This window comes from Centrocercus urophasianus, unplaced genomic scaffold, assembly GCF_019232065.1.
Source record: "Centrocercus urophasianus isolate 14NV4802_14NV808 unplaced genomic scaffold, USGS_Curo_1.0 seq_16, whole genome shotgun sequence".
In the NCBI taxonomy this organism is placed as follows: domain Eukaryota; kingdom Metazoa; phylum Chordata; class Aves; order Galliformes; family Phasianidae; genus Centrocercus; species Centrocercus urophasianus.
This window is the reverse complement of record NW_024884711.1, coordinates 34752073-34769916: the sequence shown is the minus strand read 5'-3', so window position 1 is coordinate 34769916 and position 17844 is coordinate 34752073. Positions and strand designations below refer to the sequence as shown.

The 17844-nt window shown below is 36.3% G+C and overlaps 1 protein-coding gene across 17 annotated transcripts in view; it reads left to right on the top strand.

Annotated features, from left to right (window-relative positions):
* The window catches only part of PARD3 (par-3 family cell polarity regulator), a 426318-nt gene that overhangs the window by 215621 nt on the left and 192853 nt on the right, over positions 1 to 17844 (top strand). For all 17 annotated transcript variants that reach the window (XM_042816950.1, XM_042816944.1, XM_042816943.1 and 14 more), the window contains 4 exons: positions 3591 to 3716; positions 4918 to 5300; positions 15650 to 15789; positions 17347 to 17475. In XM_042816950.1, coding sequence (XP_042672884.1) covers positions 3591 to 3716; positions 4918 to 5300; positions 15650 to 15789; positions 17347 to 17475 — 778 coding nt within the window. The remainder of the gene's footprint in view (positions 1 to 3590; positions 3717 to 4917; positions 5301 to 15649; positions 15790 to 17346; positions 17476 to 17844) is intronic.

Here is a 17844-nt window from a genome sequence, read left to right as displayed (position 1 = left end):
TTAGTGCTGGTACCACGTGGCAAGGAAAAAATCCAATTAGTTTTGTTTACTGTATCAGATCCACGCCATTTATCTGCGCTCAATGCAATAGCAAACGTGAGTTCCAGTAATGCCTTTTTGGGAGTAAAATTCCAACATCTGACAATCATACGCTGAAGAAATAGTGCACAAAATTTTGTTACTAAAATTTTCAGGTATGTACATTTCTACAAGTTCTAGGACAATTTACTCACCTAAGCCAAGTTCAAGAGATCATTTACAGAACGGTGTCTAAACGGAACTTTTTTCCATATGTCTCTTTAAAAATAAATAAATCAGAATTTGGGCATTCTGAAGATCCTGGTTTAAGATTTGAGACAGGCCTTCATCCAGCCTTGAATCTGTTCTTAGTGTCCTCAGTTAGGCTAGCTCTAACATCTGTTAGAAAGAAAATTTCTCATGAACACCATATGTTGTGTCTGAGATGTGCAATCTTGCATTAAGAGAATTCATAGCCTTTGTTTAATGAGATTATTTGCAGTTTTGAGTGGTAGCTCACTTATGTGTTACGTTACCACTGGTTAAAGATTAGTATGATTTCTACTAGGTTCAAGGATGCAGGTAGGTGAATTAAATTTAAGAAATGAGAAACCATGCATAAAGATGTCTTGCATTAATAATTTATTAATATTACTTCAAGATGCAAATTAGTAGAAAGTTATATTTCTAGAAAAATGTTATGCAAAAGCCATTAATAGGCCAATTGCCTTCTATTCATAAGTATGTACAGATGTTGCAATGAAGTAATCATAGCATTTTACATAGTGAATAATTGCCACAACGTTAACTTTGAGTATTGTAGTTTATGTAAAATGTTTTGATATCTACTATGATAATATCTTGAGATTTCTGATCTACAGCCATACAAACAAAAGGTCTTTTGCAGTTACTATGTATGTTGTCATGTAACCATTATGTACACTTCCAAATTATGAATTCTGTGGGCATTATAGTGGGCACACCCACATGGAACTGCCATTGGGTATGAAGTAAGAGGAAAGGAAGAGCAGACACAGTCCTTGCCTCTCCTCCTTCAAATATTGTGGTGCTTTTCTCTCAAGTATAATCTTCTCACTTCTGATTTTTAACTGCTCTTTCCCTTTTAGAGATACATTTTCAATAACTTCACACTGTGGGCTCTACCCACATTGTCTATGCAGAGAAATTCAACAGTTTACATGTGAAAACATAGCAAATTTCTATTCTAAACATCCATTTTAAATGTATCAAAGCTGTAATTCTGATAAAATGAATGTAGTTAAGTCATACATATATTTGTCTTTTTCTTAGAGAAATGGACATACTTTTATCGTTGACATTCGTAAATATTATGTTAGTTCTTTCTGAAACTAAAAACATAATGCTTTAAGTTTTGTTTTCTAGAATTTTTGTTGTCAAAAAAAAAAAAAAAGCCTGAGATTGTACTCAAGGCTTATAGCAGTGAATGGAAGTAAAAAGGGACAACTATTTTAACATTTTCTTCTGTGTTTCACTTCCTGTGACAATTTCTCAACAAATAACAAATGTTAACACAATTATTACAGCACAACATGATCATTAAGCTCATGTTCGGTTGTTATGGACTCTAAGATTTTTTATTTCATGCAAACTGTTACAAACTATTTGTGGGAATGGCAAACAGTAAACCACCTAAAACCATCTCAACAGTACTTCCCAGATCATATCCAAAAAATAAAGTGTTTTCCTATGTAGGTGACTACTAGCTAGGTTTTTACTTTGGAAAAACACTATTTTTTAAGGGAGATGTGGGGTTGTTGAAAGGAATCTACAAAAAGTGGAATTTTCCAAACCCAGAGCGTATCAAAGTGGAATGGGGAAGGATAGGACTAGATACACACCAGTACCTGTTTTGTTTTCCAAATATTTTCTGAAATGCTTGGATTCTATAGGAATGATACTTCAACTTGATGGAATGTTTCTGGTCATTGTGTTTGCCACTGTTATTGCAAAGAAACAGATTGCTAATTGTTACAGCTGAGCTAAAGTCAATCCCTATCACAGTTAGCATCAGTGGCTGCACCCCAGCGGTCCATTGGGAACCAAATGAGGGTGTTGAAGGTTTGCCACTTATGGGACCTCTGGAGGCTGAAGATTAGGCTTGCAGTATGCTGTATGTTTGTAAAATACACGGTATCAGTTGAAGACAGAATAGTATCAGTTAAATGTTATTGTCTAATTCAGGCTTAGTTTGATGATTTGTGTTGTCAAAATGATTTATGTTGTTTTTCTCAGAGTCTGTTTACATGTACAGATTCTTTCAGCATCATGCCTTAACGTCTCTAGAAGTTTCCAAAGTGGAAATACTAAAAAAATTGTTTCTTTTACTCCTTCATCTGGCTTGTAAAGAGAAAGCATGACTGTTCTGTAAAATAAATGTCTTGCAGGCATATGTTGGTGCTATCTTGAGATATTTAGGATTTAAAGTGGAAGACAAAGTTAAAGTTAATTTTGCTATTCTGACCCATTTGATGAAGTGCTCAAGTACATATCTAATTTTTGAATCATAAGGAGTCCATTTAGTCATCACTGACCACTTATTTTCTTTGAGGTATTTGTGAACTGCAGTGCTATGTTTATTGTAATTTTTGTTCTAAAAGGCATATTGTAATCTTGCAATTCCTGTCACGCAGCTAAGGGCTGCCTTGTATGCTGTGAATTTGACCCTCTAATACACCCTGTAAAGCTGATATTTAAAACAAAGAAACGAAGAAACAAAACAGAATTCAGTGTTGGTGCAAGAATAATCCTGAAGATTTAATTCTTCCTCAAAACAGGAGTTCATTTATTGAAATAGGACTGACTTTTCAGACAGTCCTACCAGTACTTCAGAAATTCCCTCTTCAGGATCCATTTCATAATTTGGGCTGAATATTTATTTGTATTTTCTCTCTCTGAATGTCAGCAAGATGACACTGTACATAAGCACTAAGGCAGAGGTGGTCAACTCACTGCACAGAAGCTATCAAATGGTAATTGTTTATTACTGAACCAATTCATCTAAGATAATACACTGAATTAAAAATGACATTTATGTTTTTATTTTTAGTTTCCTCTTTGCTGTCTTGTAAGAAAAGTTAAGGCTTACAATAAATGCGTGAGATGACCCCACATTTCACTTGCACAGGAGCAGTAATGAATGGCTGTCATAATCTTTGCTAATTCAGAAATTGAGTTTTTAAGTTGAATTCGTTCAACTTCAGTTAACCATTAACAAAAGATGTGCATGGAACTTCTTGGTGCTAAGTTCTACTCTTCAGATATCTATGCCTTTTTCAAGAATAGATCTGCTGTCCTCATACTCATTGATAGTCTTAAATGACATGCTTGTTTCACCTAGGGTCTCTGTTTCATGGATAATGGATAATAATTCAGGTAATGCTTGTAAATTATTTGAAAAGTTGGTATCCTGTGCCCAGGTGAAGATGTTTTAAAATTTAGTTTCTGTTATGATTATGATTAAATACTGTCAGTATGATGTTATATACTGCAAACTCTTGGAACTGTAATCATTTGTAATCTTAATGTTCCAGAACCCTGGGGCTGCTAGTAAAGCGACTGGAGAAAGGTGGAAAAGCTGAACAAGAAAATCTTTTTTGTGAGAATGATTGTATTGTCAGGATTAACGATGGGGACCTTCGGAATAGGAGATTTGAACAGTAAGTTTGCTTACTGCATGATCCATTTTGTTATATAATTGTTAGCAGTGCACCATGCAGTAGTCTGGGGCAATACAGTATTTAAGTAAAAATCATCTAAGCTTGATTTGGACCAGTGTAGCCATAGTACAAAAATTCAAGATAGCTGTTGTCATTAGAATATACACAGTTCCCATTTGATTCTTTTTGCTGTGGTTTTGAACATTACGGACTTCGACTTCTTACACTGATAAACTGTTTATCATAAAGTTCCCACATGATTTTTGCTTTTATACTTGCAATACATTATGTTCAATATATACAAAGAACAGAGAGGCTTTATTTTTTAACATCTTAAAAATAATTATAGTTTTATGTGTTGAAACTAAAGGGACTGTATAGAGAAAGTTTCTGGATAAGTTTAAGACATGGTAAATTTTTGTGTAATGGAAGTCTGAAGTTGGTAGAATCCTGAAGGAGTAAACGAGAAAGACTTTTAACACTGAAATCAGTTTGTATGTCACACACAGATAATTAAAGTAGAAAGCAGAAAAGAGATATGCAGAAAATGTCTGATTTTAAACATGCTACATATGTTGAGAGTGAGAAGAATATCATTCAGGCTGATTGTCCTGTACTTTAACAGTGATTTGAAATGCTTTCTTTATATCTTTATCCGTTATTGGAACATGACCCCTTAACCATATGGTAAAAAGTACCTTGTCTCCACTGAGATTCTGAATCAAAATGTAAGCCTGAGGAGACTTTTTGACTTTGGTGTATTTCTCATTGTGACCTAGTGCCCAATGTCTGCTGATGACCTAGTCTTTGTATAAAGCGTAATTTTCATTCCAATAATTCTGTCGTCACTGCGATTACTGTATCTGAAGAAGCAATTATCAAGGTTCAAAGCAAAAAAGTATGTTGCAATCCTTCCACAGAACAATCTGCCTTTCAAGATTGTGGTTAAAATTTTTGCTTTTCTTAGTATTTGGAATGTTAGTTTTTAAACATATTTAACCATTGTGTTACCCTAAGGCAATAAAGTTAGCAACAGGCAGACAAAGAAAACTAATGAACAGATTCAGGTTTTATACTTTATGCCTCAATTTCTGCTATTCTGTCAGCTCATGTTGCTTAATTAACATCAGCAATTATGCTTATAATGTCTTGCAGTCCGCCAGTCCTAATTTGCTAATTTTCTGTTCATTTTGAAACCTAGAGCACAGCATATGTTTCGCCAAGCCATGCGCACGCCATTCATTTGGTTCCATGTGGTCCCTGCAGCAAATAAAGAACAGTACGAGCAATTGTCCCAAAGCGAGAAGAACATGTACTACTCCAATCGGTTCAGCCCCGATTCCCAGTATAACGACAGCAAAAATATTCACAATTCTGGACTTCACACGTTACAAAGAATGTCTAGAGCGGGTAACCAGTCTGATCAGACCGAGTCCTACTCGCAGCTACCTCATAGTGTGAGTTCATCAGGGAAACCACCATCGGGCCTGGCACCATCGCCTCAGAAAGTTCTCACCTCCACTGCAAACAGCGGGTATAACACCAAAAAGATAGGCAAGAGGCTCAGTATACAGCTAAGAAAAGGTAAGGCACCAGTGCATTTCTCACATACTGTAAGATATATGGGTGTAGTGTATGTCCTTGTGTCCAGTGCCATTATATTAGGCAAGGCAGTTTGCAGTAGCATAGGAATGGCAGTGGATTTATTTCTGAAACACAGATGCTACTGGCATTCTCAAGCCAAATGGTTGCGTTGTCCGCAACAGCAGTCTTGCATTCAGTGTGTGCAACATATTTACAGAAGACCATTTTTGAGAAGGCTGTGACCTTATTTCCTATCTGTTAACAAAAAAAGAAAAGTGCTGTGGGTTTTACAGCTTCTGTTGGCCAAGACCCAGGGAGTAAAGAATTATTTAACTAATAAAAGTAAATAAGCTAAAATGGCCTATATTTTGTAATTTCTGTATATTTTCTGTATACTCTGTATTTTCTGTAGATTTCTGAACTTTATGGTTAGCATGACTTTTCAAATTGCAGTTTTACTGTTAGATTTTTAAAGTCTATTGAATTGAGTTGGTAATATGGACTTGGTTATTTCTAGTTAGCATGTTAATCCACTGGGATGTGAAAGATATTGTTTAAACTGTAGAGATGAAATGTGATATTTCCTATCTGATGAAACTTGAATAAGGCTGAGAGACTGTTCAAGAGCAGAGAAGAAAGTGGTGCATGCTTATCTTGACATCTGTCTTGTATGTATATACTACATGTAGATGCAATGGTACACCCATGGAATTTTTGTCATATATTAAATGCCCTTAGTGAGAAAGTTTGATATTTTTATATAATTACCATCTAGATGCTTTAAAGATTATTTAAAGATTATTTAAGTTACGGTGAAATGGTATTTAGATGCAAGTATTTCCTACTCCTGATAAATGCTTTTTAAAGGATTATGCATGCTGTAAGCTCTGTGATATTAGAATGAGCATGTTTAGGGTAGGTATAATTTTGTCTCTAGGAACAAGAACAGTATTTACATTTTGCAACAAAAAGTTTACCTGTGTGACAACATTCTTCATGAACTTTGTTTTCCTCTTAGGAAATTGTATTTTCCTGGTGTTGATAATGTTTAATTATTGTTTTAGTAGAAAGATATCAGAGACAATGCATTGAATGGTAGAGATTTTAGTTTCACAGGTGCCAGGCTTCTTGTCACATTATCATAATGCTTTCTTTTCTATGAACTTCATGTGAACCACCAGATTGTGTCTTTCTGGTTGCTGAATTTTAAGCTCCACAAACTTAGGTGACATAAGGTTGAGTTGACAGTTTGCTTCTGTTGTTGATGCTCCTTCAAGAAATACTTGAGGCCATCAGCTCAAGTCAGCCTGTTTGGAAGAGTATTTTGCTATTCAATGTGTAAGGAATTACTGTGCTTACAAGCAAACTCTCAGTCACTGCAGACTTTTACCTGTTATTTTTTGTATCCATTGGAAGCCGATAGAAATGTCATTTGGACATTATATAAAATAATTCCTAGCCAGGAGTGTAAATACAGTTTTCAAATAATTTGAAACCATCAACAAATGTATATGGAATATTGAAAAATAACATTTTTGCACGAAACATGTGACAGAAGTGATAAGAGAATGTAATTGTGGTTTATTATGGATACTTTGACTGTGATATGAGTTTATCTTGGTCCTCTTGCACTGGATAATATTTCATCAATAATTACTCCCCCACGTTTGTTAATAGCTTTGCTAGCACCACTATTTTAGATGGTTTTGCAGAGGAGGAGATACGTGCTGCCTGCTGATGGAAAGTGATCTACAAAGATACTTAACATCTAGTTCACACCAGAAAATATTGGATGTCTCTAAAGCTAATAAAAGCTTTAAAACCCATATCTAAATTATATTTCAGATGTTTGTAGGGAATATTTGCTCTTACTGCTCCTCATATGAGAATAATACATTTGTAGAAATTACACCTAGCTCAGATGATGGAGAGACAGAGAGGAACTATTTAGTGTTCTGTTCTTTACGCATGGTGATATTAAAAAAAATTAAATATCTGTGCATAAAGAAGGATACCTTTATATCACTGCTGTCTTTCATGTGTCCGTGTAATACACTGTGAGAAGAATTAATAACGTGAGTTATTAATTCACGTTAAAATGGGAGGCAAGGCCTCCCATTTTGGCTTTCATTTGATCACATAACAGTGATTTGATCACTGTTAACATAAATGTGGAATAACAATCAAAGTAAAACACTTAAGTATACGCCAAGTTTGTTACAAATACAAGTACAACAAGGATGTTGATTGTTTCTAATGAAGGATGTTGTAATAACACAAGCTTTATGGAAACTTTACTAATGTGCTTTCTTTGTGGCTAACAGACAGCAGTTATTTCACCAATTATCATCATTAAATTTGAAAAATGAGTACTGAGGCATACAAGCTTCATCTTGAAATTCACATTTTATTTAACCTGGGTATTCTGGTTAATGATGTAGTATATGAGAGTTGACTCCTTTTTATTACAAGGAGCGCTTTATTACAGCTGTGTTTCTGTGTACTGCATGAGCTATATTATATAAAATGACACAGTAAGATAGCCCTACAGTATGTGCTTCTGTAATTATGATTTCTTAATATTTATTGCTGTTTTGGCATTTTAAAATAACCTGAACTTTCATAGGATCTAGCAGTTTAATAAAGTCAGAAGAGAAGGTCAGTCATATGTTTCAGTCAATGCAGAATGTTTGTTGGCTTTTCTAAATGAAAATGGATATCTGTTTATCTTTCCTTAAAGGTCAGGGCCTGAACTTTTAGCATACAGATGTAGGGTTTATTACTGATATTCAAATGCTATTAAGGGTGTATAACAATCTGGCTTAATAGTTCACACAAATTAAGATAGCACAAGAGATGACAGCCATCCTGTTTATATATATTTTGATGTAAAATCACAGTATGTACAAATAAATAAAGCAGTTCTTAACAGCTAATAGATAGAGAAAATAACATCACTGATATAACACAAGTGATATAGTAAGTGTCAGGACAAATTCTGATCTCATATACAAAAATACAGTTCCAGATTTTTTATTTTTTTTTTTTTTTTTTTTTTTTTGCCAGCAAGAGCCAATACAATTGAGAGAGAAATTTAGACCAGCACTTATAAATAATAAATAACCTATCATTCAACAAAAGATTCTAAGGCTCAAGTCTCTGAGCTCTTGTGGCATTTAACCTGATGCTCACTAAAGCATTCAAAACGCTGCTTTTCAGTTGGATGTTATATTAATCAGATTTCACATATACTCTTTTTTTACATCACTGTTCTAAGAAAAACCTGAAGTACTCAATCTTTGAATTAGCTTCCTCAAATTTGATTGCCCTTAAATATGGTAATACTCACTGTGTTGGATCATATTTATCTATAACTACATTTTTGTCTGACTAAATTAAATATATCATTCTTCAGCTAAAATGTCAAATCTGAGCTCTTATTTTCTAAGTTGATTCTTTTCTTTGTTGGGCAGGGAAGAACTTGATGAGATTTAACAGGAGCAAGTGTAGAGTCTTGCACTTGGGGAAGAATAACTGCATGTAGCATTACAGGTGGGATGTGGGATGACCTGCTGGAGATGGCCCTTGTGGCCAAGAAGGCCAATGGTATCCCAGAGTTCATTAAAAAGATCATGGCTAACAAGTTGAGGAATGTGATCCTTCCTCTCTACTCTGCCCTGGTGAGGCAACACTTAGACTACTGTGTCCAGTTCCAGGATCCCCAGTTCAAAAAAGACAGGGATTTCCTAGAAAGAGTCCAGCAGAGCCCCACAAAGATGATAAATAGCCTGGAGCATCTCCTGTATGAGGAAAGGCTAAGTAACCTGGGTCTGTTTAGCCTGCGGACAAGATGACTGTGGGAGGGCCTGATTAATGTTTATAAATATCTAAAGGGAGATGGGGGACAAATGGGTGAAGCCAGTCTCTTGTTGGTGTGCAGTGATAGGACAAGGAGTAATGGCCAAAAATTTGAACAGAGGAAGTTCCATGCTAATGTGCAGAAGAACTTCTTTACAGTAAGAATGACAAAGCACTGGAACAGGGTGCCAGAGAGGTTGTGGAGTCTCCATCTATGGAGATATTCAAGACCTGTCTGGATACCTACCCGTGCGACCTATTGTAGGGTACTTGCTTTTGCAGGGGGGTTGGACTCAAGTTTCCTTCTAATTCCTGTGATTCTGTGATTCCAGTTCCATCAAATATTTCCTTGTTTTCTCTTTGAAGAATTCTTTACAGTTGGGCTTCAGTCTGTATCTCTGTGCTCCCAGAGCACAGCTTAACTGCCAGCCATAGCCCAAAGAGTATTTATCTCTTGCAAAATATCATAGCTTCAAGAGAAAGAATGAAGTGATGGAAGTAAAAAACAGCCTAACAGCCAGAAAGCTGTAGGAATTGCCGGGTCTGTCACAGAAAGGGCCTCGTACCATGTTCTAGGAGATGCTTAGGTCTGGAGGAGGCACTTCAGCACACAACAGAGAAAAATGTGTAGTTTTTTTTATGTGAGGAGAATTACAAGACTTCTTGCTCTTCAGTTTCCTCTTGGATCCCTGTTTGCTTGTTCCCCCTTCTGTAGTTGCTAATGATGCCTCTTATTGCAGCTTAACACTGAAGACCTACCAGGTGCCTGGTCACTGCACAGTGTAGCACTGCAGCACTCAGCCTTGCAATACACCTCTTTTTTTTTAAAAAAAAAAGAAATAATTAGAGGCAGAAATGAGTTCTTATGGATAGCTTGTAAGAAAGCTAAATTAAAGTATAAAAAAAGAAATTAAGGTATTTAAAATATATTAAGATATTGAATGCATCCAGAGGGTAACAAAACTGGTCACAGGGCATGAAGGATTGTCGTCTGAGGAGGGGCTGAGGTTATGTGGCTGTCCATTCCAGAGAAAAGGAAGCCAGGAGGTGACTTCACTGCTGTCTGCAGCTCCCTGAGTAGAGGAAACAGAGGGAGGTTCTGGGCTCTGCTCTTGGAAACTGATGACAGGATGGGAACAGCACAAAGATGCATCAGGGTGGTTCAGACTGGGTTTGGGAAAAAATTTCTTTACCTTAAGGGTTTTCAAACACTGGAACAGGCTTCCTGGAGAGGTAGGTGACTGATGCCCCATGCCTATCGGCGCTCAAGAAGCATTTGGATAGTGCCCTTAAAATTACACTTGGTTAGCAATGAAGTGGTCATTGGACTTAATGATCTTGTAGGTACCTTCTAACCAAACTGTTCTAGAATTATATCATATTTGCTGTGGAGTAAAGCGTATGGATAGAAAATCACTTGTTTTACTTGTGTTAAATGGTTTATACAGTGCAGCAATAAAACATGGAATCCTAAACTTGACTATTAAATTATCCTGCATTATGTATCTGAACTGTACAGATTTACATGCATTTTTCATCATATTCTCTTGTTTTCCCACGTTTTTTTTTTCAGCCAGACTTTAAACTGACATTTTAAATTTTTATTTAAAATTTCTTTTGAAATGATTGAAATGTTCTCTTAGAAGCAGGCTGATTTTAGATTTTCTTTGGAGATGCAGTAGTGGTATTTGTCACTTCTGAAATGTGGTATATTCCTAAATTGTTTAAGTGACCTTGAGAAATAAGATTCAGAAGTGAAGCAAATAACTTTTAGCATTACTACCCACTGAAGAAGAATACCTTTCCTTTTTTTTTTTTTTCCATACTTCTGATCATTATGTACTAGGAGTCTTAATGAAAGAAAAAAAAAAAGAGAGAATGTTCATTCCAAACCATGCAACTGCATAAAAAATGAGCATGCAATTATTTGTATTGTTTGGGTGTGTGGCTGCAGCAATTTTATAGACAGCTAAGAAACAGACTCATAAACAGTCATTTGCGTCCACAATAATGCTGATATTCTGAAAATATGGAGCTTAAATTACAGCCAGTAAACCAACTTCTCAGGAAGTATCTAAAATGGTCTTGGTTAGATTATTGAAGCCCCTAATGATGAGGAGAGGATATTTTCAGTTCAATTCTTGCATGAGGTTCAGTCCTTAGCAAAAACTACTTTCTAGGGTAAAATAATAGGTTAATTATTTTAGAAATAATCCATCCATCCACAGATCTCAAGGAACAGTCCATGGTGAAAAAGCAGGAATTTGAAATGCTTGGAAAGAGAGCATTTACTGTGATTATTGCCACTAAATGCTCAGCCCTTCTAGTTAGTTTTGTTGTAATGTTATCTCTCCCCTTATAGTTGATAATTTCATAATCCAATGCTTTCATTAAGTGGAGATGTTTTATTTTGTAATTCAGTTGTTTAAACTACTTTGTGTCACGAACTGTTAATATTAACCAATATCCCTTATTATTTTATGAAAATGAGATTGTGTTCTTTGTCTGCACTTTTCCTTTACAATCTTTTATTCCATCTGAAACCTGTTCACCCACATGGATTTTCCACATTTAGGATGTTATAAAATTTTGTCTGTGTCCTTTGTGCTAGCAAATCGCCCAATTGTATCATTATAAAATATTTTGATAAAAATGGCTTAGAAAGCACCTGAAAACTCATGTACATTGTCTTAAATTAGAGGAGAAAGAAGAGCATGAATTACTTCAAGCTCTGCTTACACTCCTGAAGGGGAAAATACTGTAAGAGACGTATTGTAAATAGTAAACAGTACAGATCTTTCAGATTTTCCTCATTCAGTCTCTGAATTAATGTCCTGTAGAGAGTGACGTGTAAGCAGTGGAAGCAGTGTCGAGGAGATGACTGCTTTTTGTCTCATGTTCTGGCAGTATTTTTCCCCAGGGGCCCATTTTGCTCTGGAGAATTTAAACCTGCTGTTGGTGCTGATTGAGGACTGCACAATTTTTGATGCAGAGGAGGAGCCTTGGAAAATGAGAAATGTTACTCCAGACACTCTTCCTACAGTCTAGAAGATAAACATAACGTTACTGAGAAATTAAACACTTCTTTACTGGGAGATAACAGAAAATCTAGCAATCTCCAGTAAGGTTTAAAAATTATTTTAACATCCTATCAGTTTGTGATCAGACTAATTCCAAATGATTAGGTAGTGTTCATTTTGAACATATGTTTAACGATTTCCATGAAGGATCTTTCTTTTTCCGTATCTTATTGCTAATAGAACCAATATCCTCCAAAGCACCAACTGGAGCATTAAATCTGCCTCAATTCTGTTTGCACAACAGAGCTGCTTTGCTATTGCCTCTGCTGTTTTTATTCACCTAGTACTTCTTTGTCTTCAGGTCGGAGCTGGCTGAGCACTTTCAGGTAATGTGACCTTAGGAGGTGTGCTCAAAATGGCATTCAGGAGAAAAGGGGAGCTCTAACTTGTTGAGAGAGCTGCTGATTTATCAAAAGGAGCTTAAGAATTTGCATTACACAAATTAGTGCGTGATTGTTAAACATCATTATCACTTGGTGTAATTTGATAGTTGTCAGAGATGACAACTATAGAGTGAAGAAGATGTGTTCTGCTGTCACTGATTTCAAAATCTCTAAGATAATGCATTGAACATAGCTTAGATAATCTAGACCTTGCAAGCTAAAGCTCCTGACTTTGAGTAGGACTCTCTTTGTTTTCAAAAAGATGGAAATTCCTTATTCTTTCACCTCTTACACTGGTTTGTCATGTCCAGTTTCTCCCATTTTAATGCTTTTTTGTTATAAATCAGAGGTATCATGTTGCATTGCCTCCTACAGTATCAGAGGCGTCTACAGCATGTTTGCACAGTTAGCCTACCTCACAATTTTACATTCTCATGACTGAATATGTTTTAGCAATGGGGAGATATTTTTTGTCCATTGCTGTTAATGGGGCAACTAAAATGCATGGAGTAGGGATAACTGAATAAATTTTGTGTATAAAAAGGAAGAAGAAAAGGAAAAAAAATGTTCTGAACAATCCAGTCACTGAAATCATATTTATTTTTGGCCACACCCATTTATCTCCCTGTGTTGTCAATCCTAACTTAAATATAATTAAGCATGGCAGTTTGTGAAGCTGCATTGTCCAGCTAAGGGCAGCTCTAGAACACCAATAGCATAGTGACGCTGTGAAAAAGCCAGCTGTAAATGAAGCCAAGAGCTGCCTCATACAAAGCTGCAGAAAGCAGCAGAGTGGAATGAAACCCAAGTCAAAGCCCTTTCTTTCCACATAAACGAGTAATTAGAATTTTATTCTGCTAATATCTGGACTCAGTGTGGATCTTCAGCGTTCTTCTCACTTTGGTCAAGTCTTTCTGAATAGTTGACAGCAGAAAATGCCACAGTCCAAGCTTCTATTCTGTGCACATTTGTAATGTGAATGTTTCATCTTCTGTGGTTTTTTTTTCTTTTTTCTGGGGGGGCTTACAGTGGAGTGTGTGAACCAGGCATCTGTAATAACACCACGATCAAGCTGTGGGAATTAAGGTTATTAATAATGAAATATTGTCCTGGGCATGTTGTCACACTCTGATAGCACTTTAGAAATCTTAGCGCACAAAACATGTATTTGAACAGCAGTTTTCTACACAGATCCTTAAATTAAGGAAGAGATAAATTCCATAAAAAGCGGAGATGCTACTTAAAAAACCCAACCTTTCACTTTTGTAGATCATTTTCACATGTTGCAAGGAGCTAAAGAGATCTATGAATGTTTGAAGCATCATTAAAATTGTGAGGTCTCCAAAGTAAAATATGGATGTTAAGAGATCTAACATTTTTTCATCTGTATGTAATAGCACTGATAAATTTTATATCAGTCTGAAAATGACTGAAAACTTTCAAATTCAAATGTCAGTTTTTTCATCTATCTCGAATGCTGCAGACATAAGGAAGGGAACTCGTGTCACTGAATTTGGAACTGATCCAAATTTCCTGAACCATCTGAGCTGCACACACTTGCTGTGGGTAAATCAGAAGGTTGTGTTTTCCAGCCCCCCATCACCTGTGTCAACTTCTTGATAACAAATTACATTGTTCTACATCTTAGTCAAATACAATTGTGCAGATTTCAGAATTATGTGTATAAGCTGATACCAACTACACTGAACTGTTCCTTCCTTTTTGCAAGTGTGAATATTAACATGCATAATAGAAAAACTGACTTAGACAATGAACATGGAGAAGATTAAGGGCAAAATTAATTCAGGCTTTAACCTCAAGTAATTCTGTGTGTCCTTCACGTAGGATGCACGAGAGGCTCCAGATTGAGGACTGTTGTATAAAATCAGTGACTGTCCCCGTGATTGTATACATATTCTGTGTTGTGCAACTTTTAGGGACCATAACTATGCATGTGGAAAGGACCTCACGTAAAACTGATATAGCTGAGACCTAACTGCAAGTTACCTAAGTCAGTCAGGTAAAAGTCTAAAAATCTAAAATCTAAATCTAGATTGGCCTTGAAATGTAGACGTATTTTGACAACCTCCGAGGTGCTTCAAATTGATGGTGCCACTCTGGAGGCTCTCGATCTGTCTGTCTGATTTTCATGCTGAGTTAAGTATTCTAAATGGACCTTGTCTGATGTGTAGTGTCACAGAGACTTCAACCTAGAGTTTCAAAGATTGTCAGTAACTTTGGATTCAGAGGGAAGATCACAAGTCCTCTTGCTGGTGGGGTATTACCATGAGGTACAATTCAGAGACGAATGTCTTCTAGATATGAGCAGGCCTCATTTGCCATATGTACAGGACTTTCTTGTAGATTTCTCAAGGTCGCCTTAGAGGTCTGCATCAGCCAAGTGCTGTCAATTGCACAACCTCCTGGCCTGGCCCTGGCACCAGCTTGCACATCACTGTGTGGAACAGCATGCGAGGGATTTGCCAAGAGCCAGGGCAGAAGCCCATGGGGCAGAGGAGCTGCTGAAGAAATGAGCAGAAGGAATGAGACCACAAAGTTACGGTTCTGCCCATTCATGCTGGGGCCCATATGGGAGTTGGCCAAGCCCTGTGGCGTCATCTCTAAGGACTTGCTGAAGAAGCTGCAGTAGAAAAAGAGGGGATTATTGACAATATCCAGATTGACATGGGGGAAGGCAGTGACAGGACATCAAATATGCTTTGTTCTGGTTCCTTGTCACTCATCTAATCTGAAATAGAAAGTTGGAAATATGGCAGTGACTTGGAAATCATAAGAACAGTGAGTTTCTTGAAGGGCCTGCTAAGCCACCTGTGCCAAGAGTCACTACTTCAGTTATATTGTGCTTTTTTTCCCTCTCCTCTACAGTAACTATTATATTGCTTATATATTATTTTTTTCATGGATTGTATCAGTGAGATATGCATACATTCTGCTGAATGAAATTAAAATACAATATAAAATATAAAAAATGCATTTTCACAAGTAACATTATACATTCTTTATGCAGGTACAGAGGGCCTGGGATTTAGCATTACTTCAAGAGATGTTCCAATTGGTGGCTCTGCTCCAATTTATGTGAAAAACATCCTTCCAAGAGGTGCAGCTATTCAAGATGGGAGACTAAAAGCTGGAGACCGATTAATCGAGGTGAAGATGCATTGCATGTCTGTGTTTTGGCATGAACCCACAGTGTAATTTACTCCAAAAACTCTCAATAGCTTATATGACAGGGGAGTAGTGCTACTGAGAAACAAGGCTACTTCACTCCTGAAGGGAGAATGGCCTCAAGGGAATTAAATTCCCCTTAATATCTTCTTGCAGACCTAGCTGGAGTGATATCAGATGTCACCTTCTACAGCTCTTCATTGCTGTCCCTAAGCCAAATGACACTGGAGGTACAAGTGAGATTTGTGTAATTGCCTCTTTGTGCACTAACTTCACTTTTCTGCCAAACTGACTAAGTCAGCTTGAATTATTTCTAGAGCACATAGCCTTCTGTAATTATTGTAATTGCTGAAAGTATGTCAACGTAACCTGGATGACGTAGGTAGGAGACTGAGAGGCATCTAAAAAGATGATTATGGCATCTCAACCGTGTGAGCTGTGATCTTCTATAAGGGAAAAGAAGAAGATGGTTTCTAACACTGAGTTCCCTTGCTTCACATTGTTGATGTGCCCGCAGTGTTTCTGAAGAGGCCTGAGAATACCCTGTCTTTCCCTGGCTTCTCCCTTCCTCAAGTTATCTCATGCAATCACACTGTGGAAAATGTTCCATTACATACTCCATACTTGGCTGTACTGTGTAAGTGGCATATGGAGGCCAAGGGATAAGATTACTGAAAATAAGCAAAAAAAACCCAAAACCCTCCCCTATGTTCTTTTGGGGATAAAGAGTTTTCTACTTTGGGCACAGTTTATTTTGGAAGATATATTTAGAATGTATGTATGTACAACACCAATGTAAAGACAGAATCATGTTTGGATCACACACGTTGGTTTTCATCAAAAGAATTTCATGCAAAAATTCATGTAAAAATACTGGTAGATGAAACTGCTGTAGAGTATACTGTGTTCTGTTTTTGCTTAAGTGCAAGGAAACATCGCTGTCTTGATTCTTATTTGCATTCATATGTGAAGAATGCACGTTTAATTAGTAAGACAACATCTGGCATAATTTCTTATGTTCTTGAATGGAAATGAGAAAGTGTCATAAATAACAGTAGTGAGAATGGAAAATGAGAAAAACATGAAGAAAACCAGAGAAGAGATTGACTAGAAGAAGGAAATAACAAAGAAGAAAAAATTACTATAAATATTAAATATGTGTGAAATAGTGTGGATAGTAATAATATGCATGAAAGAGAAATAAAACAGCCATATAAAAGTTCAAATTTGATAGAAGCAATTTGAGGTTTTGAGAGTACTTTGGCTACAGTTATGATCCAGGTTTCTGAAATATTTCTAGACAAAGTGTATGTGGTCTTTTTCTCAAGATCACATAAATATGGTTTGAGTTTATTTATGTAGTTTATTTTTATAATTTACAGCAATTTCTCTAAGTGATACTGACCCAGGAAGCAGTGCTTTTCAGTGGCATTTTTAAAAAATATCATCTCATGAGAATCAGATAAATTTTCTACATGAAATCTAATATTTTTTGCTATTTTAGTGTCTTACCCATTTCTAATATTTCCTTTGTCTCAGGTGAATGGAGTTGACTTAACAGGCAAAACTCAAGAGGAAGTTGTATCCTTGCTGAGAAGCACCAAGATGGGAGGGACTGTCAGCCTCCTGATTTTTCGACAGGAAGAAACATTCCATCCAAGGGAACTGGTGCGTAAAATAGAGAGAAGCTAAGAGATTTATTTAGATGAATGTGAGCAAATGATCTGCTCTGTCACCTACTAGTAAACATATGCACTGCGTATAAGGAAACAAAATAGTATTTATTTAGGACATTTCACATGAATGTTTATTATCATCTTTGAGATCTAGTATTGGAATTAAATATTTCTCAGTAATGTATAAATGAGAATTTTACTTTGAGTGAAGATGTTTACTATAGAAGTAGCTGTTGGATGAACTTTCTTTGAATGCATGGAGACAAGCAATTATTTCATATCTTTCACATGGACAAATCTATGCTTGAAAGCTTGCAATTTATCCCACTACTTGCTCACTAAAATATTTCAGTGCATATAC